The sequence below is a fragment of the Poeciliopsis prolifica genome, unplaced genomic scaffold (assembly GCF_027474105.1).
Source record: "Poeciliopsis prolifica strain line A6 unplaced genomic scaffold, Auburn_PproV2 SCAFFOLD004, whole genome shotgun sequence".
In the NCBI taxonomy this organism is placed as follows: Eukaryota; Metazoa; Chordata; class Actinopteri; order Cyprinodontiformes; family Poeciliidae; genus Poeciliopsis; species Poeciliopsis prolifica.
The window spans coordinates 12,835,067-12,862,015 of NW_026562379.1; the positions used below are offsets into that span (position 1 = coordinate 12,835,067).

Here is a 26,949-nt window from a genome sequence, read left to right on the forward strand (position 1 = left end):
GTTTATTCTCATACTGCATTTTATTGCCTCTAGCACCTCTGGTATAAAAATAGAGCCACATAAGAACACAAAATAAGACCTTTGATGATATTTTTAAGTATGCCTTGCATAGTAATCATTGCGTGCATGTGTGTGTTTTCTGTAGACAGCCCATTGGAGGGAAGCGCTGAACATCTTGAAGCTGGTAGTTTCCCGATCAGCCAGTTTGGTACAGCCTTCACTCCCACAAAGTGACTTTTCCTATGAAGACATCAGTCGCATGTGGGACCGCTCTTCCAAAGCCTTACCTGGGAAAACTCTGGATTTTCACTTTGATATCTCTGAGGTGAAGCACACTTTCTTTCCTTTCCTTTTTACCATATTTTGAAGCTTTCTCTGACCCCTTAAAAGATTTACACGCGTCTGCCTTTGGCCTTGTAACCTCCAAACCTTATTTTCTTGAGTTTGCTTTTTGTTTAGGTGGTTTGCTTTTGGAAAAGAAAATATTTTTTCTCCTTCTTATTGGTTAGACTTAATGTTGTAAAATTCCCTTGCGAGTCATTAAAATTGTAAATACAGTTAGCCAAGTGTTGTTAGTGATGTGTGTGTGGGAACAGAACAGAGAGCTATTTATGTTAGTTTATGAATGGCAGGAAATGATGTCACATCTTTGCTGCTGCTTTTTCTCTGTTTTGTGATACACTGAGTTGCACTGGCTCTCCACACTCGAGGTGTATTAGACTTTTAATCGAAAATTCTCAGAATATCTGTGTTTTTACACAAAAATTGAAATAAAAACAATCAAATATTGTTTATTTTATCTGGAATCCCTCAGAGACCAGGCAAAGTGGGTGTTTCTATGGAGCTAAGGCATGGAGTATTACAGTCTAGGAGGTCTTTTTCTCCTTTGTGCTTTTCCAGACTGAATATCAATTGTTTCTGCACCTTTTTGTTTGCTTTTAGACACCAGTGATCGGTCGACGTTACGACGATCTGAAGCGTTCCCCGGGTCACGATGTGAGGAGCATGGCCACAGCTGTGACCCGCAGCACTTCCTCCACCTCCTCTGGGTCCAACACCAACAATGTCCTGGTTCCAGTCAGCTGGAAGAGGCCTCAGTCTTCACAGGTAAAAAAGTCAGCCTATTTCACTGGAAGGTTTCTCTAAAAATGTGGTGATGCGTTTAGATCAATACATGGACCTATTTAATACATATCTGCAATGTGAAAAAAATGGTCTAAATTTGAATGTTAATAGCATTATCCTTCTGCAGAAAAGAACACGAGAAAAGCTGGTGCATGTGTTGTCACTTTGTGGACAAGAAGTGGGGCTCACTAAAAATCCTTCGGTAATTTTCAGTGATAAAAATTGAATCACTTTTGAATAGACTTTTTTCTGATGCATGTAAAAATGACTGAAGCCTTTCTTTGTAGGTTATCTTCTCTAGTTGTGGAGAACTGGACCTGATAGAGCACCAGCCCAGCCTGGTGTCCTCTGATGAGGGAACCCGCGAGCTCGAGAACATGGATGACACCACCTCCGAGCAGCAGTTCAGAGTCTTCAAAGACTTTGACTTCCTGGATGTTGAGCTTGAAGACGGAGAGGTGCGTCACAGTCATCTTAGCTTTGTTTAAAAATTTTTAGAAGAGGCATAAAGATGCCAGTCTCACCCCAACTCCCTGACGTATGTAATGAGGATTCTGTTTCTTGTCTTATTTATGCTATCTAGGAGCTGCAGGTAAGTTTTCTCTTGTTGCAGATTTGCTTGTCGTGCCATAAATAATAATAATTAAAACAAAGGTTTTCGGGTATGGGTAATTTAGCTGCTACACTGATGGCAGAAATACTGAATATTTATGCATGTTTTTCAACACATAGAACTCATTATACCCACTTGAGCAAGCACTGGACACACTGTATCTGAAGCTTATGAAATAACTTTTCTTCATTTTTGTTCTAAAAACATTTTATCTATGAATGTTGTTCAGGAAATATGCAAAAAAAAAGTTTGATTTTGAAACAAGCCCATTGCCTCTAAAGCAGGGGTGTCAAACTCCAGTCCTCAAGGGCTGCAGTCCTGCAGTTTTTAGATGTGCCTCAGGTACAAAACACTGGAATGAAATGGCTTAATGACCTCCTCCTTGTTCTCCAGAGCTTTGCTAATGACCCATTATTCTATTCAGGTGTGGTGCAGCAGAGGCACATCTAAAAGTTGCAGGACACCGGCCATCAAGGACTGGATGTTGACACCCCTGCTCTAAAGTGTGGGAATGTATACATTAATAAGTGGAATAGGTTTGTTATTAAAAGTTAGAAATCACCTGAGGTTATCATCCAAGGTGGTTGAAATCTCCCATTTGACCAATTTGTTTGGAAAATTGTTGGATTTTGGAAGATCTGTAAAGTCATGTTGTCTTAAAAACTCAATCTGTTAGTATTTTCACAGTGTTATTTCCTCAAGTGTTTAGTTGCAGCTTCAGTAAACTTCATTCAAAAATTTGATAGGCTCATAACACAGTTTGACCCCCAGCTAGTGGTTTTGCACAATACTTGCATGTATGTCGTTGGGTTAATTCATGTTAAAACAAACCAAGACCTTCCACCTTGATATTTTTCAATGCAAGACGCTTTACTGTTGCAGGGTGAGACCGTGGACAACTTCAACTGGGGAGTGCGTCGCCATTCCATGGACAGCTTGGACCAAAGTGACCTGCAGCCTCTGGAGGAGAGTCAGCTGTCTAGCAGCATGCCCAGCCTCAGTAAGATTACCCATGAAGATTCGGATGAATCATCTGAGGACGATTCGCTTGCGGCCAGCCAAATTCTCTCCCACTCTCAGATAGTAAGTTTATTTGCTAATGTAACACAAATTTTGAATCTTTATGAATCAAAGGCTTTTAAATTGTTTCTTTTAATGATTTTTGTTTGTTTTAGATCTGTATAAAACAAAAATCTCACATTTTTAAAAAACAACTTTTAAATCTCTGTTCAATTCAGGCAATTAGGATTTTTCTCTGTAGACTGTAATTGGCATACTTTGAAAAGTGTTTATAATGCTTTTTTGGTACTCGTTATTTATATTATTGGATGTCTAGTAGCAGCTTCAAAATTATTAAAATGTAAAGATATGCTGTTTGTGCAATATAAAATTATGTTCATGTGAAGCCAGATAAAGTACTGGAGTAAATGGAGTTTTCTTAGACTGTGTAAAGTAAAAGAGTGCTGGCAGTATATTTATTTAGGGTTCCATTCAAACATTGGCAATATAATCAAAAGAATGGAATACTATCTGTTTTTATTTCACTTCACTGTCCTTGTCTCATTTCAGACTGTCAGCCTTTCTTCGACACCAGAGATCAGCAGCACAGACGCCTCCTCTGCCGCTTTTGACACAACCTCTGCAAATTCAACCCCTCTGGGCACCAAAAATCCCAGTTTCGAGGTCCAACTCTCAGAGGACTCGAAGCAGCGGGTGAATAAGGGCTTCAGAGTGTCTGAGATCCTCGGAAACACTAACTCCTACCGCACTTCCATTCTGGAATTCTTTACTAATTTTGCTAAATAGTTGCTCTACTGTGAAATTGTTTTGTGTAATGTCTTAAGTTTGAAATATGCTTTGGGTTTGGTCTTTGTTACATAATTTTGCATGCATATGGGGGGTTTTCTGCCTTTTTCTGTCTTTAAAGAAGAGAGCATGGGCTGATCTAAATTAATTAAAGATTTGCATGCATAACAATATTGAACTAAAATCTATAATAGGACAATATGCTATTCTCTGGGCAGTGGGCTAGTTTGTGCTTTTATTTATTCATGCCAGAAATTGGTTGAGAGTCTAAAGAGTTAAAGAACAGAAATAATCTTTCTTTTGCTTGTTTGAGGCAATGTGTATACCTGCTGCTTCTGTGGGGGTGGCTCTGAGGGACAACTAAAAACTCTTGGCATGTGAACAGTCAGGAAAGGTTTACACATTGCCAGTCTGAGAAAAAAAAAACATTGTGCAAGGCCATAATCATGGCTGTGTTTAAATATTTAATAATTTATTCATCAATTGGCACAATTTATACATACAAAATTCACAAGATTAAAGAAAACATCAAAAGGAGAGACCATAGTGTCCAGATGAAAGGTTAGTGAATTATTTTTTAAATAGGATATGATCTGTTTAATAATGAAGTATAACAAAGGGAATAATAAATAAATGTATGCATGCATTTTGATATTAATTTACACTTTGAATTTAGTTACCATCAGGGTTAGCTAAGAAGATGTCCCTCTTTTGTTTTCCAATATGAGGTGTCACAAGAGGATGAAGACAGTAATGTCCAGGAGGACGATCTGTCTCTTTCTATTAGCGAACTGCCTTCTGAATATCAATGTGGAGACAGTTTGAGTATGGATGTGGCTCATCATGACTACAAGGAAGAGCTGGATTTACACTGCAGCTTACCGAGGTACTCAATTACACCTTCAGTCAACCATAATATTCAGTTTTTCAGTAAGTTAAATTAAATTTGCCCCATTTTTGCATTTAGTCTTCCTGAAGAGGAGAAAGATGACATGCTGGGGTCCGGTTCTTCACCGCCGCCGTCGCCCTTCTTCTCTGCCATTCTTGCTGCTTTCCAGCCAACAGTGTGTGACAATGCAGAGGAGGCCTGGCGAAGTCACCTCAACCAGCTCGTCTCAGACTCAGATGGTTCCTGTGCTGTCTATACATTTCAAGTGTTTTCATCACTGTTTCAGGTATGATCATCTCTCCATAAGGATCGCTTTTATCTTCATTTTGTATCCAAACAGTTTGTAATTAAGGGATAAACTGTGCCACTCTGTGTCCATGTTTATGGTACTGATAAGGAGCTATATTAGGTGGAAGTTTAAAAAATTATTTATAAATTTAGATGAACCGGTAGAAACAGTGGAGCACAAATGGGCATGTGAAGGCAAAATAAGAAATTCTGAAGAATTTTGGATTATGAGATTGTGGCTTTATTAGACTATTTTAAATTGTATTAATTTTCAGAAACTGATCAGTCTTTTTGACTCAAAATCATCCTGAAGGGCAAAATCTTGACCTCCCCAGTGAATGGTCTTCATCACAAAAAAGAAACACCTGAATACTTCCGTCTAAATTCTATCCAGATTAAGGTTAATAAATTAACAGGATGATCAACTGTTAAAAGAAATAAGTGTCCATATTTTGAATAGAGGTCAATTTAAAAATATTTTGTATACCAATCTGCTGAGATCAGATATTGCATATTTCACTCACAAATGAGAATTTTCTTTTTTCTTGTATATTGAAGAAATTGAATAGCTATCATTTTTACAGTCAATATGTTTTTAATGGTTTCCAGAGTATCCAAGCTAAATTTTGTTCCTTGACGTGTGATGTTGTGAGTTACCTTGGTGATGGCTTGAGGGGGTTAGGATCAAAGTTTCTCAGATCTTCTGAGATCCTGGCATCTTGCTCTGAGTGCCCAACTCTGTTTATTGATGCTGACACAGTAAGTAGCTCAAAATGCTTTTTTCAACAATGCACATCTGCTGGATGATTGAAATAAAAAATAAATAATTAAATAATAAAGAATAATGTCTTTTCTACAGATAATGTCCTATGGATTTCTGGAAAAAATGAAATTCAGTGTCCTAGAACTTCAAGAGTATCTTGATACTTACAACAACAGAAAAGAGGCAGCTCTCACTGTAAGGAGATAAATTATATTTAAAAAAATTAATCTGACCAGTTTCTTGTGATTATGCTGTTTGAATCTCAACCACCTTGTCTTTGTTGATTACAGTGGCTGAATAGCTGTAAGGCCACCTTTCCTGCTGGGGTTGCAGTGGCATGCCAACCAGTGGAGCATGAAGAAAAAGTAAAGCATTTTTATTTCAGGACACTGTCACCATATTAAAAAATATAATATTTACGCAGATTTCCATTGCTCTTTGGCTTACCTCAAGCCCTTGGCTTTTGTTCATACAAAAAAGTAGATTTTTGTCCGGAGATAACTGAGACAACTTGGATTCTGTTCATCTGCTCTTTCATATTGTACTTTCTGCATTACGATTACTGTGTGCTACTGTAGCTCTGTGAGTGTTACCTCTTTATGTCACTCAGTTTGTTTCAGCCTCAAATCAGTGCATGCCACATCGATTACTTTCTCTGTCATGTGCATTGTGATAACTGTCAGCTCTGCTCTGCATGGTTCAGCAAACGATCCATTAATCCTCCATTAATCCATATGTAAACAATTAAAATCAGAACATTTCACCATTTAATGCTTAACTTTCCAAAGCACTTCTTGTAATATGAACGTGTTCATTTGTTTGGCTTGTTTCACTTTGTCTAATAGTATATGATAACACCCTCCTTTTTTCATTCATATTAAACACATGAGTACCTTGCAAAAGTTAGCAAACACCTGGAACTGTTTGTCCTGTTACAAACACAAATATCTCGGTATTTTATTTGTATTTTTGATTTGACAGGTCAACACAAAGTAGTTTATAGAGTACTACAAAGAAAATTTTACAATGTTTTTAAACCTTTTTGAAAGGTCTTATAACTGTTGCTTGCATTTCTAATCATTCCCATTAGGTCAATACTTTGTAGATAGTTTTTCAGCTGGAGTTACAGCTGCAGGTCCTTCAGTGTATTTCTCTAGCAATGTTACACTTGCATGTAATAATGTCACTTTCATTCTTCTATGCAAAATTGTTCAAATGTATACAGATTTTCATTTGTATTTAGGTCTAGATTTTCACTGGACAGTTTTAATTAATGAATGTGCCACCACAATCCATAGGAAGGGTATCTTCAGAGTGAGGCTATGTGCTAAAATAAACAAATCAGTGAAAATTTTGACTTAAATTTGTTTCTATTTCAAAGAAATTAAAGCCTTGTTCTTTCTCTTCACAACTATGTCCTACTTTATGCTGGTTTAGCACATATAATTCCAATAAAATTTGTGATTGTAACATGACAAAATGCAAAACAATTCCAAGAATTATTTCGCAAAACACCATTGAATCACAATTCTTCATTTTTCAGAGCATGTTAAACTGTTCAGATAGTTTTTGTTCAGTTTCTTATACAAATCTTAATTGCATGGCCTTGGTTTTCTCTTTTCTTATCTTCTGCCTTGTAACATGCTTGCTTGGTAGCGAATGGAATCTCTGGCTGTAAGTTTGTAGTGGCTTCTTTTGTTTCTCTGTTTACTTACAGCTAACTTCCTATTTATTTTCATATCAACTTCATCACAATTATCTTTCAAAATTTCTCATTCAAGATCTACTATAAGTTTGTGTTTGATCCAAAACCATTTTCCTTCCAGCAACTGGAGCTCTGTCAAAGGCTCTACAAACTCCACTTTCAGTTGTTGCTGCTTTTTCAGTCTTATTGTAAGCTGATTGAGCAGGTATATGCAATAAGCTCGATTCCAGAGGTAGGTGTGGTTTCCCTTTCATTGTCTTTTACATTTAAATGCACATTAACATCTAACTTATGTAAAATTATTAACCTCTCCCAATTTTTAGCTTACAAATATGTCGCGAGAGCTAAATGAATTGAAGAGCAACCTGAGAACAGCAGCAGCCTCAGTGTCAAATGAGAAGATTTTTACTTTTGACACTTCCTGCTCTGAGACCATCCTGAGCTCCCCTGAAGCTGCTGTGCAGGCCATCCTTGAGGGATTGAAGAACAATGAGTTTTCAAAAGCAATTCTCTATATTCGTGAGTGCAGGTGTGATAAGTATAACATTCTTTTTGATATTCATTCAGGAAATATCTTGTGTTATTTTACCCTAATTGCAAAGATGGATGTTTGCTTGCAGAACAATGTGGCCTAATGACATCTTTGGCAGCCACTCTGAGGATGAGATCCAAACATTACTGAACATCTACTTCAGACACCAAACTTTGGGTCAGACGGGAACATTTGCTCTGGTGGGCTCAAAGCAAGATCTGACTGAAATTTCTCTAAAGCTGATGGAACTCAACTGTGAGACTCGGGACATGATTCGACGGGCCCACGGCTACAAAACCATTACAGCTTTTCTCCCAGACTCCAGGGTTTCAGGCTCAACTCTCTGATGGCGGTTTGGTAGTGCTCCAAACCTTACTACCTTGCTTGAGGCAGCTGCTGTTGTATCAGATTTTCACCAGAACTCAGTTCTTTTGCTTAGAATGACCCAAACTTTTGATCCTTCTCTGTCTCTGAGAATCAACATTTTTGACTGGACATACAGCAACATTTTTCAGTTATTCAGTTAGCAGTTGTATCAAAATTATCCTTTTCTTGCACAAATAAAAGAATGTCACTAGGCATATATATGCTGCTTAGATGAATAACTGCAACATTTAGCAAACAACATACCAAAGTCAAGTTTTTTTTTATTTTTATTTTTTTTAATTATTTTAATTGTCGAGGGAAAATGTGCAATCCTTTACTGAAGTGGAAGACCTTTTCTGTCTGTTGAAAGAATGTATTGGAAAACACTGTCAGAGGAGGGCAAAGGGATGAGTTGTTGTTTTATTGTGTTGAGTCCTTTGTGTGTGTTTGAGTGTGTTTAAATGTATTGATTCTGCTCGAGTACGTGAATTAAATTATGACGACCGTCACAGATGGAATTATTGATTCTGATTTGTGAGTGGTTCATGTTAAAGTATTCTGATATGGTGCAAATCTACTGTAATGTCAAACCTGCAGCTCCCAGGTGGTTTATCTGTTACTAAAAATATCTTACTGTACCTTTAACTGAGTAGCTTTTTGCAAATTATGTTCATTATTTATATTTCAAGCAAGAGATAAAATATATTATCTAGATTTGTAGAAAAATATGTTTTGTTTTCTTTGTTATTCCTGCCAAGCTTGCATAATGTATGCACATTAAAACAAATAGTATGAAAGTATATATTTAGAAATTATTTTGACTGATGATTTGTAAATAGAAAAATGAGAGCTTTGCTCATTAGATTGTATTTTTATGAAGGTAAACTCTTCGTTGCACGCAAAATGGGTATTTACATATTTATAAAGCTTCCACATTTGCTGTTATAACTTCTGGCCTTGTAGTCTTGGCAGCATATTATTTGTTGTGTTCTCTGATCATAATAAAACTTAAATTTGTTAACAAAATGTTCTTGTCCTTTTTTTTTTTTTGAAGACAAGCATCTCACATTTTGGACTCCACAGATTGTTTTGTGCCTGACCAAGAAGGATGCTGTGAAGTACCCAAAAAAGTAAGAAAACTAAACAAAAATTGGAGAATGAGAAGTATTATTAAGAAAAAGACCTGACATAACTTGAAATATGCATCACCCCTTAATTGGTTCATTAAATTAACCAATTAATTTAATACTGACTGATTCTGAAAAGTGTACGAAATAATAATTTAAAAAAAACATTAAAAAAATATTTATTAGTATTCCTGTAGTCAGCGTAAATAATTGTTCACAACCAGAGCAGAACAATTACTGTAAAACTGTTAATATTTTGTGAAAGGTGCAAAGAAGAAGCATACCACTTGAAGAATCCTTGTTTTAGACGTAGTATTTATATTGTATTTAATATACAACTGAATATTTTCTATTATATTTAACTTTTTCGTGCTGGTGTTTGTCAAAATTAACATCATAAATGGACAGTTTAATTCCGGTCTCTTATTCTGAAGTCGACTTGACTTCCGGAATGCGGCGCGCGAGTTTTGGGTTTTGCTGCGTGAACTAAAAGCTAGCAAACAAGCCGACTGCTAGTGTTGTATCGTTCATCCCAAAGTTTGGTGGGTTATTGTCAAGACTTAATGTTAAGTTTCCCCGCAACATGAGCGTAAACACTCTAGTACTTCGGAATACAACGTGTAAGTTTAATTCCAACTTTATTTTTATGGCATAGTTTCATTTGAAGCGGTTAGCAGTAACATCTTGTTTGGGAAACATTTTTAAAGATTTGTAGCAATGTAAGCAAATTTACTTCCAGAGACAGCTCTTATACGACTACTGGTTTGTCTTGAATATCGTAACTATCAATCTATCAAGTTATTTTAGTTATAATTGACTTGTGTTCTTTCTGAAAAGCCTTTGAACACGTATTCCTCCCGTAAGCCGTGAAAATAGTGTCCCAATATTTTTTAAATCTGGCTAACATTGCATTCTTTCCTTCCTAGGTGATGTGTATAACTAATTCTAGGTGTTGTTCGATTGCTGTGGAATGGATTCATGCATTAAAAACATGTACGACGCTTTCAAAGAAAGGTGGAAAGGTGATATTTGCCAACTGCTTCATTTTTGAGCACATTTTATTTTTTTCCTGTCCTCGTGTTCAAATAGAGGTGCATCTTCATTAGTAAAAGTGTTGGGCCTGGTTTGTTGCATTCTTTTTTATACAGTTGACCAAATGTTGTTTCATTGTAAGCCATAATACTCAAAATCAACAGAATTGAATGCTTCAATTACCACAATATGCATGTGAGGGATTTACCCCTCCCTAACAGGTGATGGGTTTGTGCTGCTATATTCCAATTTATGTATTAAATGTATTTTGTTTGGAGGAAGCAACTTGCTTTGTTTGGTGTTTTGCTTTAATCATTTTTCTTCTCTTTGAGGCAGTGGCGGAGCTAGACTTTTTTTCAAGGGGTGGCCAAAGGGTGAGCAAGGCTTTATCAGAGGGGTCCATATACAAATGGACCGTTCCATGGAACAAAAGGAAAAAATATTTGTTTCCTTTTGTTCAAAATTAATTAATATAACTAGTTAGGTTATAATTCAAAGCTTTCATATGACATAGCCTACTTACATTTCAGTCATTATAAAACTTAATGGTTTTTCACATATTCTTACCACACACGTTTCAAGCAAGAACTGGGAGATATAAAACATTACAGGGCAGCATGTGCACTAAAACATATGTTAAAAGAATCTGTCTAAAACACGATCTACCAGCACTAGCATGGCTAATATAATAAAGGATGCACTACGCAGCGGTGCACAACCATTTTTTTTTTCTTTTTAGAAATGTATGACAAGTGCCGCCTCTCATTAGGAAGGTAACAGCGGTTACCGCTGAGCGGTAAAATGTAAATACCTGCAAAACTCCTCCACGGTGGACTCTAAAGCCGGATGTGTTTTGGATCAAGCAGGACCCACATGTCAGTTTAACCAATGAACAGCGTCGGGCTGCCTTCAGGAACAATCAGAAATTACAGTTTTCCTAGCAAATCTTTGCCGATCTCATAAGTATTATATTTTAAAATTACCATTTCCAGTGGGGTGGCAGTAGGAGTGGCAAGGGCTCTGTTGGGGGTGGCAAGTGCCACCCAGGCCACCCCTCTGGCTCCGCCACTGCTTTGAGGTCAGGTGTTGCCATGGAAGCGCGCCCATGAGCAGTGCTGACAAGGACCTGGTGTTTTCAATCAACCTTAGAATCTATTGTTTGAGAGGGAAGGGAGATGTTTTTGGATTTAATTTGGGGCCCAGATTGTTTTTGTTTTAGTTTTGAAGTGGGTAGTTGGAATGTAAATTTCTTTCTAGGAATATAGTTTAGTACAAATGGTTTTCTACTTGTAAATGTTGACTCCACCCCTTAATTAGTCTAGGAAAAGCCAATGCTGTAAAAGGCAGGTGTTTTAGATCAGAGGGGACTCTCTCTCTCTTGTGTGTGAACATGTCATGCTGCAAACTGGAAGGAAATGTTTTTGGAAAAAAAAGATAAAACAAATGAGAGCTCTACAACTTCTGGACTTTGTTTTTTTTTTTTTTTGATTGCAACCCTACAATGCAGTATTTAACTTTTTACTTATGTCAAAATAAATGCATTTTTTTTAAATAATACTATACTGAGAGATACTAAAATATTCTACTTCATCATTTTGCCAAGAATACTTCAGTGTAAATTATAGTAGTGCAATCACCGCAGATTCCAAAAAGTCATATATTGAGACAAAAGGAATGCATTTTGTGTAGAGGTTCGACTGAAAGCTGGAATAAAAAAAAAGAAGGAAAAAAGGTTGTTGTGTAATATTTACCTAGTTCCATTTTTGTAGATTCATTGTTTTGGCCTGTGTCTTATCGTTTAGAGCTGGGACCGTTGGACCCAAACTGGTTTGAGTTACTGACAGCCCAAGCTTCTTTGAATGAAGGAAGTGTTGCCGATAACGATGAGTTGTGCGCCAACCAGGAGGGACATTTCAAGGCTCCTCTGGAGAAGACGGCAACAGAAAGCCAGCTGTTTTCAACCCCTAAAGTTTTCAGACACAGTCGAATTGTGTCACCAGACACTGCGGATGGTCCTTCGTTCACAGCTGCACAGGGTATAAACAATAAAATAATTAAGACTATTCAAATTAGCTTCAATTTTTATGAAATTCAACACCTAAATTCTACATGTCCCTTTCATTCTATCTAGAAAAAGAAACGTTACCATGGATGCCAATGCAAAGTCCCTGTTTGCTTCAGCCGCCAAAGCAGTGGTGAGTAAAACTTAAGATTTATTCCCTTATGCTGTTAATAACTGGGTTTTCTTATTCTTGCCCTTGTAAAACAGAACTTGATTTTGTATTTTTTATTTTAGTGTCTCTAATTTAAAATGTGAAGGTGTTCAGCCTCAGAGTGAGGAGAGTTTTGGTAAGCTGAAAATCTATTTAATCTTCATATCTATGGTTTGTATAAAAAACGTAATTGGACACATACCAACATTTATTATTACAGATCTTCTGGATTCCCCAGAGAAATTCCCCGTAAGTATAGTCGACCTGAAGCTGATTTTCTTTTTTTTAACATTAGTGATATTTTCATCAAATGTAATAAATAGAACCAAAAACATTTTGTCCCTTAATTTTATCCTCTGAATGAAACAGGCTAGCTATGCCAACCACATTTCTGAAAGTCTCGGCGCACAGATCAATCCTAACATTTCTTGGACCAGTTCTTTTAATACACCACCAGCTTTGCCATCTACTCTAATTTTATGTGAGTTGCAGAAACAATTGGCAAGTATTATTCTTAAATTGTGAATGATTTACTATTTTGTGGATCTTTTTTATGTTTCAGCTAAAACTGAAGAGAGTCCCTGTCCAGTGAGTGTTACTGCAGACAGAAAGGTTATTGTGAGTACTCAGCATAGTTCAGTTACTTGGTATTACTACTATAATGAGTGGACTGATTAACTGATCAGTCATTGTAAATCATAATATCTAACATTTAAAAAGTGTGTAATTCAGTCAGCCTTTAGACATTGGTTTGAATTTTCTTCAGGTAACAAAACGTGAACATTAATAATTCTGCAGTTAAAAACTATTATTTTATATACCAATTGTTTTTGTAAATCTCTTTATAGTTCTGTAGGTCTAGTTCTCAGACTTTGTAACATGAGTAAATTTAAGAAGGTGAAAAAGATACAGCTCGTAGATCTTAAAACAACATCACACCAAAGTATTTATAAAGCAACAGACAAAAGTGCAAAATTTATGTTATTAGAAAAAGTCTCTGCAATGGTTGTGTATTGCCTTATTTCATTAGCAAACTTAGACCAGCTCTAAATATTTAATCTTTCAATGTCAACTCAGTTTTCCAAGTCTTCCCTATGTTTAGGTCACTGCAGTGACACACTTTGCACTGTCTATCAGATATTTATACAGTCAGTTTCATTCAGCTTTGAAGTAAATTGATTAAAAAGTATAAAATGGACTTTGGAATGAACTTGATACATTGTGCAATAACTGCACTAATTTGAACCAATAATTCTTCAAAGCAGTTTGATCTTTCTGTATTGCACCACAGGTCCTCCCTGATTTTAATTTATTTACACCTTCTAAGCTTTAGTTTTAGCTTTGAGGGCCACAAGTGTAAAATCTTGTTTCCCACAACACAAGAAAATTTGACAAAAAACAGATGGCTGTAATGTTAACAATACTGTATTGGGTTGATATATTGTATAACATACAAATCTGTGTTTTTTTTCTTTTTCCTTTCAAGTTTGTACGGAAGCTTTTTCCTTCACTTTCGAATTCCTCCCTTAAGACATCAAGAACAGCCCTAGGTAATCACTTTTTTCCCCATCATCTGCCCATATGTAATACATTATTTTTGTCATTTTAGATAAAAATGAATAAATGTGGATTACATAGGGTCTGTTATATTTGCTGTTGCAGAAGTGTACTCATTATAATACTAAATATTGTTTGTTTGTGCTGTAATAAGTAGGTCCAGTTTTTCCTGTGACTGATGCCTGTGCCGAGTCTCCATTGAACCAGAGTGAAAGTCATCAACAACAGAAAATTCCAGATGCTCTGGAAGGAGAAGTTTGTAGCTCAGATACCCCTAAAACTTTCTTTGCTAATAGCAGTTCTGCTCTGAGAAAAGTGAAACCTGACAGGGTTAAACGTAAACAAATAATTCAGACAAATGAAGACGTCTGCAGCCACGAAGATACCTCAAAATCAGACAATGCTGCATCCAGTGAAGAGGCAATTGTTGATCTGAACTCTGGGGGTTTGCCTTCATCCCCACTGATGAAAACTGGAGATACGGCAATTAGTCAGTGGTCTCCTCTAAGTCTATCTGAAATCTCAACTTCTGTGGCGGGAAGCAGTATGACACTGCCAGGGGACACTGACTCTGTGCAACCAACCAGGCCAACCCTGAAAATTACCGACTCTGGATTTACTCAAAAAAAGAGAAAATTTGTTTACACTATCACAACCACAAAATCGCAAGCTTGTGGTCAAGACTTGGAGTTCCAGACAAGAGATCCCTCACTAAAGATTTCAGAGTCTGGTAAGACATTTATTTTCCAAGTTTTATGTAAGAATATGAAGGTTTCTGCATGTGGACTGGTCATCTTGCCTCTCTTTCGCCCCCATTTTGTGCCTTTTCAGGTTTGATTTATTATCCCGAACATTTTCAGGAACAAAACAGAGGCATAAATGTTTTGTAATGAGCATGTTTTATTTCATTCTGTGGCTTTGAGAACTGACAACTTTAAATAATTAGTTATATTCTTATTAGTCTCCTGTGAGGAAATGTGACAGGCTAAGATAGAGATAAAGTTGTGCCTAATGATGTTGAACTACAAAATGTGCATAATCATTTACTATAATTCTAGAGTTAACTAGTGGGTGTAATTATAATGTATTCCTATTGAGTTGACGTTATCTTTCTCTGATTTAAAAAAATAAATAAATAAATTGGTTTCATGCTCTTAAAAAATCAAAACAAAAGAATTCCATATGAAGCCAAAGATTAGTAAGATATTTGTACATGGGTACAAAATGGAAAGAGAAAGAGACAAGATGATTGTGTGCCTATACTGATTTAAGGAACAAATAGCTTAAGAGACAAATATACTGAGCCATTTTAGAAATGTGACCAAAACGTTTCACTCTGTACTATAATTGGTCTTTGATTTTTTATTTTTATTTTTTTTGTATGCTGTTATTTAGAACAAGAAAACGACAAGTCATTTGTGAACACCCTAGATAAAGAAGAATGTCAGAGGACTAAAAATCAAAGAAATATTTTAGAGGAAACCATAAATAGTTCTCTTGGAACAAAACTCCAGCATATCGACATGTCACAACTTTGTCGAGAGTTTGCACAGGACTTCAGCCAAATGACAGACTTAAAAACTGTGGAGAACACGCAAAGGAACTTCTCTCCTGCGGCATGTCTGTCTGCTATGAAACAAGCAAAACAGAACGGAAAGCCAGCTAATTTTCCCAAAGATTACAGTTGTATCAGTAAAGACAGACTCTTCCCTACCAGTAATCAACCATGCTCGATGAGTGAAGTCACTATGATTGACAGCGGATTCCAGTCAGGTGTAGCAGACGTCACCCATATGGCTTCCTCGTCATTTGGTCTTCCCCTCTTAGAGAATGTTGGCCAAAACCAACCAAAGCTGAGTTTCAAAACTGGTATGCATAATTTCCCCTCAACCAATGGAAGTAGAAAGCCAAAATTTGATGTTGAAGTGCCTGTGCAGACATCTGACACAGAGCAGGCTCCGGATCATGGAAAGGGAATTGAGTTGCACATACTGAGCATGTCAACAGATGAATTACGGGACAGAGAAGAAACTGTTGGTGAAAGTAAATGTACCCAGCCACAAAAAACTCCTATTTCTTTTCTGCCTGCTGATGCGTCAGGATTCAAAACCGCCTCAAATAAAGGCATCCACATTTCCCTTACCAACCTGGAGAAAGCAAAGCATTTTTTTGAAACGACTGAAGATCAAAAGTCTTCTCTTGATAACAGCACAAAATCCCATCCTGGCATTACTTATAAAAGTAATTTGATTCATAAAGAAACAACAGATGCATCATCTAACTCAAGCCTGCCCGCTTGTGCCGGAAAGTCATTTGGAAATATCAGTTCCCAGTTAACAGCCTCAGAAAAAGCCGATGTGACGGAACTTTGCATTCTCTTGGAAGAGGCAGACAGCCAATTTGAGTTTACACAATTCAAACCTGCAAAAAAACTGCCTAATCACGATAATCACAATTCTCCACAAAAAGAAGACAATGATCTTGACCCTGCTCTGCTTGCAGATATAGACTTTGATGACAGTTTTAATTCTGAAGGTGGAAAGCACTCTACAGTCATGATGAATGACAAAGTGGCCTCAGTTTTAGAAAACAGGACACATGGAGAAACATCAAAAGCCATAAATCAGTGCACAGGAATGTCAGATTTGCTGAAAAGGGAAACTCCATTAAATTCTTTGTTACGGAACGTTTCTGAAGACAGGGAATTTCTAAAGTTAGGTAAACCAAGTATTCTTCCTGGGGCTAAGGACACTGAAGCTACATATGAGGAGAACAACAAGGCTTTGATCCATAGTGAGGCATTTAGGACAGCAGGTGGCAATGTTTTGCATGTCTCTAAAAAGTGTCTGAACAAAGCCAAAGCTTTGTTTGCAGATCTGGAGAGAAACTTGACAGATCAGATACCTTCTGATAAGCAGAAAGGGGAAAATGCTGCCATAATAGAATGGAAATATAACCGGGGTTCTGACTCGTTCAGAAAAGATTCAGAAAGAAAGAAGGAAAACTGGGGTGTCGGAAGCAAAATTGAGAATTGCGTTTCCAAATTATTTCCAAATAAAAATGTTAGAAACAGGAACGACACTAAAAGTGTGAAAAATAATGAAATTGACACAATAATCTGTGAAAATGGTTTCAGAAAGGCCAGTGGAAAAGAAATCTCCATTTCATCTAACTACATGCAAGAGGCAGATGCATTTTTCAAAGACTGCCATGTAATGGAGCACAAAGAAAGCAAGAAAAGCTTTTCAAACTTCAAAAGCCCTCAGGTCAGCATTTCTAAGAAGAGCGTCACTGGATGCACTAAACTTGAAAATGTAAATATAGCTGTGGTCTCACATCATACAAAAGGACAACATCTGAATGAAGTGGAAAGAAATGGCAAGTTTACAGCAGCTTTGAAAAATGAAGACAGAAAATCTTTTCTGACTTCAAAGTCGTTCACTATGCTTCACCCATCAAAGAGCACGGATTCATCTGCTTTTGAAGAGCTGTGCATAGGTGATGGGTTTTCTACAGCGGCTGGGAAGAACATCAGTGTGTTTGCTGCTGCTATGAAGAAGGATGAATCGCTTTTGAATCAGATTCACACACCCGAGGAGATAAACAAAGAAACTAATGAAAAAGAAAAGGCTTCAAAAACAAAATGCCTTGGTGATAAGATATCAAACCTAGATGCTGGTGGTTTCCAAGTTGTTAATGGAAAAGAAATTGCAATTTCATCAGCATCTTTAAAGAAAACAACTCTGCTAAGAGAAAGTGAAAAATCAGATAATGAAATTTGTATTTCCTCTCAGCAATCCAGTCCCAAGATACCAGCTACCCCAGTTACTAATCTCTGGAGCAGTGGTTTTTCTGCAGCCAGTGGTAAACCTGTTGTCTTGTCATCGGTGGCCTTGGAGAAGACTCAGACACTGTTCAGTGACATCAGTTTGATCATGGATAAGGTGGAAGAATCTGCTCCAGTTAAAAAGGATAAGAAGCATCAAACAGAACCAGAAAAAATATGCTCTGGTTTTACAACTGTAGGAGGAGAAAATGACCAAATGTCACAGGAAAAATTTGATGATTGGGTTTTAGCCAAAGCAGTGCAAGAGGAAGATGCTCTCTCCACCGATGGTGTAATGCTGGAGAGTGTGGGGAGCAAGAAGGAAGATGAAAAACCTCATGCAGATCAAAGATTTAGAACAAACACATCTGTAGAGGCTGGGAAAGGATGCTTGAGGGATGCAGATAAAGAAAAGAAACACAACAAGAACCTTTTACCACAAACAAGCTGTGGATTTAAGACAGCAAGTGGGAAAAAAGTTGAAGTTTCATTTGAAGCTCTGAAGAAAGCAGAAAACTTGTTAGGTGACTGTGTAGGAGTCATGGATACTGTGAATGTGGCACTGCCAGAATCCAAGGCTATTGATCTTCCAGTCAGAAATGATGGATTTCAATCTGCCAGCAGTAAACCTGTAGCACTTTCATCAGAGGCCCTTCAAAAAGCAAAATTTCTCTTCAGTGACATCAGTTTCAGACCACAGGACCCAAATACTTCACAGGTGAAGAAAAGTGGCAAGAATCAAAACACTAGCAACAATACAGAGAAAATGTCTTGTGGTTTCACAACTGCAAGAGGGGAAAAAGTTGATGTGTTGCAGAAAAATCTTCAAAAGGCAAAAGTACTTTTCAAAGAACTTGATGATCAGGTTTTAAGCAAAGTGGCGCAGGAGGAAGATGCTTTCTCACCACCTTTAAAGAAAGCAACTCTGCTAAGAGAATGTGAAAAATCAGAGAATGAAATTTGTTTTTCCTCTTCCAACTGTGATATGGACATTAATAAGGAAATGTCGGAAAATGACTTAAAGGGTAAAGTACATATGCAGAGAAGCAGAAAGGCAGGTCTTGCAAAATGTTACACAGATGACAAGATGAGGGTAAGCATTTCTATCCCTGAGTACTCCAGTGATGCAAACAAACAAGTGGAACAAAGAGAAAACATTTTACCGCAAGCAAGCCGTGGATTTCAAACAGCCAGTGGGAAAAGAGTCGATATTTCATCTGAAGCCCTAAAGAAAGCAGAAAACCTGTTTTGTGAGTTTGAAGGAATTTGGGATAAAACAAATGCAATGTCATCACAGTCCAAGTCTTCTGCTCTTTTACTCAGAAACAGTGGGTTTCATTCTGCCAGCAGTAAACCAGTGGCACCTTCCACTGAGGCTGTTCAAAAGGCAAAATCCCTCTTTGGTGACATCACTTTCAGTACGGAGGACTCGGATTTTTCACAGACAGTAAAAGCTGATGGGAAACTAGACAGTCGAAGCAAAACTGAGAAAATATGTTCTGGTTTTACAACCGCAAAGGGAGAAAAAGTTGATGTGTCGCAGAAAAATCTTCAAAGGGCAAAATTCCTCTTTAAAGAAGTTGATGATTTCACTTTAACAAAAGCAATGCAAGATGCAGATCAGTTTTTCAACCAAGTAGAAGGTTGGACTATGGACAGTAACAGTGAAAAATCATCAGAACAAACTAATGCGGCACCTGTTGATGAAAGTGGCAGCATTAAGGGAAACATGTCCGAATTCAGAACAAATACCGGCAGTATTTGTGAAGAGCCTGAAAACGGTTCTATCAAAGCAAAACGGAAGGAAGGTGGATTTCAGATGGCAAGTGGAAAAACGGTTGCTGTTTCATCTGAAGCTCTGTTGAGAGCAAAACTTCTGCTGAGTGAAAACAAAGCAGATGAGGAGAGCACTTGTGTTTTTGCAGCAAGTGGTAAACCATTTTCACATGAGGCCTTACAGAAAGCAAAGACTTTCTTTAGCATTGGTGTGAAGTCATTACCTTCAGCAGCAGACAGTCGACGTGACGACCACATAGAAAACAAGTCTCACTTGTCAATTCGCGATTCAAATGCTAAAAGCAGCAACCAGATATCTGACATTATAGAGACAAATAAATCTTCAGACCCAAAATTTCAGTCACTAAACCTCACTGGCTGTACAGAAACACAGCACAAGTTTCTTGCCCAGGAAGCTTTGGATTGCACAAAAGCCTTACTAGAAGATGAAGTACTAGTTGGTCAAAGTTTGTTGACGACTTCAGAAAATTTGCAACTGCAAGATGACCAAGAATTAAATAAAAAATCAGCTGAAGGGGACAAAGGGAGGAAAAGAAGTGCTGAAGATCTCACTGGTAAGTATTGCACCTTAAATGGTTCAATAAATAAATACTGTTGTTAAATATAAATTCTCATTGGTAGTTTATTAAATTTGAGGACTTTTGGTAAAATCTTTTTAAAGTGTTTCCCTATTGTGTAAACTCTAAGATGGTTTTCTTAACTGTTGTAATGTAGCTCAGCCACCTTCTAAAAGAAGGTTACTAGAAGAGTTTGACAGAACGGCTGATAATCCACGAGGTTCAGGACTCCACCCAGTGAAAAGTGGCCCAAATGGTAAAACACTCATACTTCTGCTGCTTTTCTAAAACTGAACATATTCTAAATTTTAAGTTATATTTTTTCTGTTTCATCAAGGGATAATGGACCGGAGTGTTTTCAGGTACAGCACCTTTCTTCATCCAAACATTACAAAGCCAAACAGGTAAGTATTTGGTTGCTGGAAATTGTGTTTTCCAAAAGAATGATAAGATTTTACCATCCTTCTGTATTGTTATTTTCCACAGGGATGCAAAAAGCTTTGTGGACACAAGATTACAAAGGACAATCCAAATGCCGCATTCTGACCAAGGAGATAGTCGATCTGCAGCCTGCAAGATGCTGACATTTGTCCCTCCGTTTTTCAGAAACACAAAGAAAGATGCACTCAATAAACCAGAGGCCAGAGACCGCAAAAAAGTGCCTGCATTTGTTCCACCATTCAAAAAACCAAAGGTTGTCCAACAAGAAAGCTTCCCTAAACAACAGGAGGACAATAAGCAGCATCACTCTTTATGTTTGGAGACCAACAGCAAAACAGATGCACCACTTACTAAAACAACCCAAAGCTGTGAAGAAGTTGTCACTTTTGCCAGCACTTCAAACTCTAAGATAATTAATCAAAGTGTTCCTCTAAAAGTGGGATCTATCAGCTCTACTCAAATGCTACATGTGGATGACAAGTTTTCCGGAAGCCAAGGTAGAGTGATATTTTTAACATAAATCGAATGTATATCCTGTAAAATATAGAGGATTTCCTGTATATTGGTAGAATAATTAAATCTATTAACAGACAAGACTGAGAACTTTGGACTGGCCCGGGACATGCAGGACATGAGGATTAGGAAAAAGAAGCGGCAGATCATTCGACCAGTGCCTGGGAGCTTATTTTTGACAAAAACCTCAGGGGTGACGAGAATCCCATTAAAAGCTGCGGTCAATGGAAATATCCCAGCAAGATACTCGGCCCAAAAGGCAAGGCCACATCGTCTTCTTCTCTAACTCATGTTGTTTCCAGCCAGCAGCACTTCATTTATATGTTGTTCTCTTTCAGCTGTATGAGTGTGGAGTCCATAAGTATGTTCCAGAGATCACCGGTGAGAACGCTGAATCATTTCGCTTCAATTTGCTGCAATTCGTCAAACAAGAAACATTAGCCAATGGAGGTGGTGTTCAACTCGCTGACGGAGGCTGGTTGATCCCCAGGGATGACTGGACAGCCGGAAAAGAAGAATTCTATAGGTATTAATGAAATTCCCTGGTTTTAGAGTGATTATCACATTGGGTTGGTTTAGCCTCCTATCTTTGGTCTCTTCTTGCTGAATTATGCTGAACTGTTTTCCACAGAGCATTATGTGACACTTCTGGAGTGGATCCCAACCTGATCAGTGAGCAGTGGGTGTACAATCACTACAGGTGGATTGTGTGGAAGCAGGCCTCCATGGAGAGATCATTTCCAGAAACAATGGGCAGCCTTTGCCTCACCCCAGAGCAGGTTCTCCTCCAGCTTAAGTACAGGTACATGTGGGTTACCAAAGTTACACACATTTTCAGCTGCAGAAATAATGTTCTAATTATTTAATTATAATTACTTGTGAAAATAAAGCATCATAAATATTAATTTTCTTTTGGAAAGAGTAATACTCTTAGTCTTACTTTTTGAGGGATCTAACATGTATCTGATTATTTGCTAAATTTTTTATTTAAAGTAAAATAAAATTTCAGAAAATGCTTTTTTGAGTGCACAAAGATGATGTTGATGCCTTTAAATATTTTGTTTTGATCTTGCAAAAATATAACTTAAACAAAACAAAAATGTTTGCATACAATAAATATTTGAATACCTAAAATGTTTTTTTTATAAGATTTTATTATTGAAATTATTTAAAGGTATACTTTTATCTTTGGTTTGAGACTTCACAGCATTTTGCAACTCAGCTGACAGAACCTGGAGATATAATGCATCTTAATGTAAAGAAGTGCAGCTATCACACTGCTATAGAGTCTATAATATCAGGACTTTTAAAATGCACCTTTATTTCTTAAACTGGATCTGCTTTAAATGACTGATAAATAATAGAAACTCCTGTTACATTTGAACTCTTCACTCACAAACTTTCACCCTTATTTAAAATTATTGTGCAATTTGAAATACTTGTAATATATGTTCATTCAGATGCTTAAAAAAAATATGAAATTGCTTAATATCATAGGTCAACTCCATTTTTGTTCTGGAATTTAGTTTGAAAATCAATCTAAGTCTAGAGAAGCATGGAATTTTGAACTGAAACTTGTACAAGGACCTTGCATAATAAAACTTGAAAAACAAACATTGAGAAATCTTCTGATAAATAATTTTCTTTTTTTTTTCTAGATATGATGTAGAGGTGGACCACAGCCGCAGACCAGCTTTGAGGAAAATCATGGAAAGAGATGATACGCCGGCCAAAACTCTTGTTCTCTGTGTCTGTGAGATCATTTCTCAAGGTCAGCTACATGCACAAAGCTGCAGCAACACTAAGATGTCACAAAATGCTGAAACCAAGGTGGAAACTCCAGTTGCGGTCGTGCGGCTTACAGATGGCTGGTATGCCATCAAAGCTCAGCTGGATGAGCCATTGACTGCAATGCTTCACAAAGGTCGGCTTGCTGTTGGTGGCAAATTGGTAATCCATGGAGCACAACTGATAGGATCACAAGATGGTTGCTCCCCTTTGGAAGCACCAGATTCTTTAATGTTGAAGGTACGTAAATATCCCAAAGTAGAGTTTTTATTATGTTGTCCACTCTGAAATTGGTAACATGTCATTTTTATTTAGATATGTGCCAATAGCACTAGACGTGCACGGTGGGATGCTAAGCTGGGATATTACACAGATCCACGACCATTTCTGCTTCCAGTCTCCTGCTTGTATAGTAATGGAGGGCCAATAGGATGTGTTGACATCTTCATACTGAGAAGCTATCCCATGCAGGTGTGTAGAGAAAAACCTATTTGTATTTTTCACTCATATTTGTGAATGCTCCATAACTATTTGTCCTGCTGACTGTATGTTGTTTTTTTTTTTCTTTTTTCTTTTCAGTGGATGGAGAGGAAATCTAACGGAGGTGTTGTGTTTAGGTCCGTTTGGGCAGAAGAGAAGGAGGCAAGACGATTCAACAGCCACAAACAGAAAGCAGTAGAGTTGCTGTTTGCCAAGGTTCAAGCTGAATTTGAAAAAGAAGAAGAAGAAGGTAGATGTTCTAAATTCCACTTTTAATAGAAAAATTAAATGTGGAGATGCTTTAACATGTCGTCACGTTCAGGGAGTATCAAACGTCAGCGCAGAAGGCAAACGGTTGGCAAGCAAGATATCGGGAACCTGCAGGAAGGAGAAGACTTGTATGAAGCACTTGGAGATGATCCTGCTTACCTGGAGGTGACATGAAATTCTCCAAGTGTTGACGTTTGCTTCCCTTGTGACCATTTCTAACAAACTTGTCTATATTTGTGTCTTAGGCTCATTTAAGTGAACAACAGCTGGAGAGTCTTCAGGCCTACAGGCGCTCACTGATGGAAAAGAAGCAGGCTGAGCTGCAGGACAGATGCCGGCGTGCTCTTGATGCAGAAGACAATGAAATGAGCTGTCCAAAAAGAGAAGTGACACCTGTTTGGAGACTTTGCATCGCTGACTCAAGGATTCAGTCCAGCTGCGGTCTGTCTTGTTGTGGTGTTTTCTATTTTATCTCTGTCGTTTTAACTTATTCATCCTTATGTGTAAATATCTTTTTTTTTTTTCCTTCCATCTTGTAGTTTATCAGTTAAACCTTTGGCGGCCTTCTTCAGACCTCCAGTCTTTGCTGAAGGAAGGTCGTCGATTCAAAGTGTATAACCTTGTTGCCTCTGATGGAAAGAGACGTAGCAGCGTTGAAACTGTTCAGCTGACCGGGACGAAGAAGACACAGTTCCAGGAACTTCAGGTATTGTATTACACAAAAGACAATCTTTAAGTTATAACTGATAAAGGAAATATTTTCAATGACTTGACTAAATTTTTTTACTCAGGTGTCCCAAGAATGGGTGTCCTCGCATTTTTGGCAAAGAATCTCCACAGATTTTGTAGATCTTCAGAATGAGGATTTCAAGCCTCTGTGTGGAGAAGTTGATCTCACAGGATTAGTCATCAGTGTTGTAGATCAACAGGGTAAGCGCTTGTGTGTCTTTTTTCTTCTCCTTTTGCTCTTATTTATTGTGGACTGTATGTTGATCTGCATATTCATACACAGGTTCCTCTCCTGCATTTTATTTGGTTGATGGGAAAAAAATTTTTGTGAAAGTTCGCTGCTTCAGCAGCTTGTCTCAAGCTGGCCTTGAAGACATAGTGAAACCACGTGTTCTTTTGGCACTGAGTAACCTGCAGCTCAGAGGCCAGTCTATACACCCTACTCCAGTTCTCTATGCTGGGGATCTGACTGCCTTCTCTACAAACCCCAAGGAGATTCATCTACAGGAATCCCTTAACCAACTCAAAAATGTGGTACAGGTATAGTGCTGAAAACTGAAAGTCTCCTCTGAGGCTGACATGTTTTACAAACTGTTTACTGTATACTTTCTTGCATCCAAATCACATATAACATTTATTAATCTTTCCCAGTTTTATTTTCATCTCGTTGGTCGAAGTACCAAGTTGCTTTAATGTCACTGTTTGCGTTGTTTCAGAGTCAGGACAACTTCTTTATGACTGCTGAGGAAAAGCTTGCCCATTTAATCAAGACTGATGGATCCTGCTCTTTATCCTTCCAACCCCAAACGCCAGTCGGCGTTAGAAGACAAGACTCAAAGACAAATGTGAGTTGATATCGTGCCGTGCTGAAGTATCCGTCCTCCTCAATTGCTCCATTATGTATTATGTTACAACCATAAACATCTTAGTATTTTCCGGGATATGATGTGTTAGATCAACACAACACATCTAACACATGTAAAGTTATGTGGAGAAATGGGTGGAGTGCTTGCCTGTGGTTGTTGGTTGACAAATCCATCTGAGCAGAACTAGTCTGCAGTTTCTTCGCAGTTAACCAAGGGTCTTCACAACCTATCTGTTTTATTCTGAGAAAAATATACACGTAGGTGGACTCTTGTTTTCTAGTTTGATGATTTACAAAGATATTAGTTACACGTAATAAATAATGTCAAGGTAAATGGGAGTGAATACTTGTCTCAGCTTGGCTTTCCACAATTTCATTCGTAAAAATGTTTCAAATTATTTGTTATTTTTGTTTTAATGTCACAATTTAGCTTTGTTTTGCTGGTCTGACTCATTAAATAGAAATGTGTGTTTCTATCTTCAGAAAGTGTAACTAGATGAAAATGTAGAAATATCTTTACAAGGCTCTGTATATTTGTTCTAACCACTTGATGCCAAATGAGAGCTGAAAACATCTTTTGATGCAGGTGGCCTTTCTGAAACCAATCAAAAACCTCGGATCGTTTACGCCTGTCAGCAGTAACCTTCCAGCTGCAACATCTTCAACAGAAAAAGACTCCAAAAGCTTGAAAAGAAAAAGAGCTTTGGATTATCTTTCTCGCATCCCGTCTCCACCACCCATCTCCCCCCTGGGCTCAGTGGTGTCTCCTTGTGTAAATAAAACGTTCAACCCTCCTCGAAGATCAGGGCCTGTACAGACTGCTGCACCAAAAGCAACTGATTCTCTGGTGGAGGATGAATGGGTGAATGATGAGGAACTGGCTATGATTGATACTCAGGCGTTGCATGCTGGCAATTTATTTTAGTATATATATGTTACAACTGTAGAGAGAAATAGATGTGAAAACGTTGTTGCTTAAAATCTTGTGGTTGCATTTGTCATGTCCTTACAAATTGCTCTTCACATTAAAAGTAGTGAAATTGCTCTTCACATTAAAAGTCATTGCTTTTGCACTTGTCTCTTTAATTGACTCATGCTGGAACTATAAGTTTAAGCGTTTAGTTTTTGGAATCTGATATATACATAGTCTAGCAACTTTGAAATCCATGGCCTTGCATGTAAAGTTTAGTAGCAAACACAGTTGGTGTGTATTTGCCTTTTTGTATCATTTTTAAACTATCATAATATTATGGGGCATAAGAAATCTGGCTATTGTTTCATCAAAGGAAATTTTGTTTTAAAATTGAAGGACACCCGATCTGAAAACTTTTATGAATCATGCTGCAATAATATGGTCAGATCAGCCAAAACATCACCTCCAGCAATGACCACCACACCCGGTTTGAAGACTATTACTTTAGTCTTCAAACTGACTAAAGTAATGGTAACTCTAATCATAAATACAGACTTACCATCAAGTTGAAGGTAGTTTTCCACAGTTTAAATGCTTTTACACATAAGTCTATTTTGAAACTAAATATGGAATACTAACCAGGTTGCCGGTCTGCTCATCTTACAATGTGTACTTTTTAAATCTTGCGTATAAACGTGTAAACGCTAGAATTCCCAGAAGCATCTCGACGTCAGTCCTGCTGGGGGCGCTCACA

At 37.5% G+C, this 26,949-nt stretch overlaps 2 protein-coding genes across 6 annotated transcripts in view; both read left to right on the top strand.

Annotated features, from left to right (window-relative positions):
* The window catches only part of LOC129358925 (protein furry homolog), a 44,201-nt gene extending 35,094 nt beyond the window's left edge, over positions 1-9,107 (top strand). For 3 of the 5 annotated variants that reach the window (XM_055028187.1, XM_055028186.1, XM_055028188.1), the window contains exons 48-62: positions 146-325; positions 943-1,107; positions 1,253-1,327; positions 1,413-1,583; positions 2,621-2,821; positions 3,308-3,451; positions 4,273-4,430; positions 4,512-4,719; positions 5,331-5,480; positions 5,581-5,679; positions 5,775-5,849; positions 7,141-7,158; positions 7,311-7,421; positions 7,513-7,718; positions 7,810-9,107. In XM_055028187.1, the coding sequence (XP_054884162.1) occupies positions 146-325; positions 943-1,107; positions 1,253-1,327; positions 1,413-1,583; positions 2,621-2,821; positions 3,308-3,451; positions 4,273-4,430; positions 4,512-4,719; positions 5,331-5,480; positions 5,581-5,679; positions 5,775-5,849; positions 7,141-7,158; positions 7,311-7,421; positions 7,513-7,718; positions 7,810-8,068 (2,220 nt within the window). In that variant the 3' untranslated portion in view covers positions 8,069-9,107. The remainder of the gene's footprint in view (positions 1-145; positions 326-942; positions 1,108-1,252; positions 1,328-1,412; positions 1,584-2,620; positions 2,822-3,307; positions 3,452-4,272; positions 4,431-4,511; positions 4,720-5,330; positions 5,481-5,580; positions 5,680-5,774; positions 5,850-7,140; positions 7,159-7,310; positions 7,422-7,512; positions 7,719-7,809) is intronic. The other 2 variants (XM_055028190.1, XM_055028189.1) reach the window with 1 other exon arrangement.
* Positions 9,108-9,706: 599 nt separating this feature from the next.
* brca2 (BRCA2 DNA repair associated) lies at positions 9,707-26,336 on the top strand. Its single transcript, XM_055028185.1, has 27 exons — positions 9,707-9,834; positions 10,141-10,236; positions 12,049-12,282; positions 12,378-12,441; positions 12,543-12,595; positions 12,680-12,708; positions 12,829-12,940; positions 13,022-13,077; positions 13,946-14,009; positions 14,174-14,746; positions 15,412-20,193; positions 20,354-20,452; positions 20,534-20,600; positions 20,683-21,134; positions 21,228-21,409; positions 21,489-21,676; positions 21,782-21,952; positions 22,809-23,178; positions 23,254-23,409; positions 23,518-23,668; positions 23,741-23,853; positions 23,934-24,129; positions 24,228-24,394; positions 24,480-24,618; positions 24,701-24,957; positions 25,134-25,262; positions 25,869-26,336. The coding sequence occupies exons 2-27, from the start codon at positions 10,185-10,187 to the stop codon at positions 26,205-26,207; spliced, it is 9,195 nt and encodes a 3,064-aa protein (XP_054884160.1). The 5' UTR covers positions 9,707-9,834; positions 10,141-10,184; the 3' UTR covers positions 26,208-26,336.
* The last annotated feature ends 613 nt before the right edge of the window (positions 26,337-26,949 follow it).

What these genes read in the sequence shown, in the direction of transcription:
- brca2 (XM_055028185.1), top strand. Translation starts at nt 10,185, where the DNA reads ATGGATTCATGCATTAAAAACATGTACGACGCTTTCAAAGAAAGGTGG. An exon ending in CTTCAGCCGCCAAAGCAGTG is followed by an intron (nt 12,442 to 12,542) that starts GTGAGTAAAACT and finishes TTTTTATTTTAG; the next exon opens with TGTCTCTAATTTAAAATGTG. An exon ending in GACAAGACTCAAAGACAAAT is followed by an intron (nt 25,263 to 25,868) that starts GTGAGTTGATAT and finishes CTTTTGATGCAG; the next exon opens with GTGGCCTTTCTGAAACCAAT.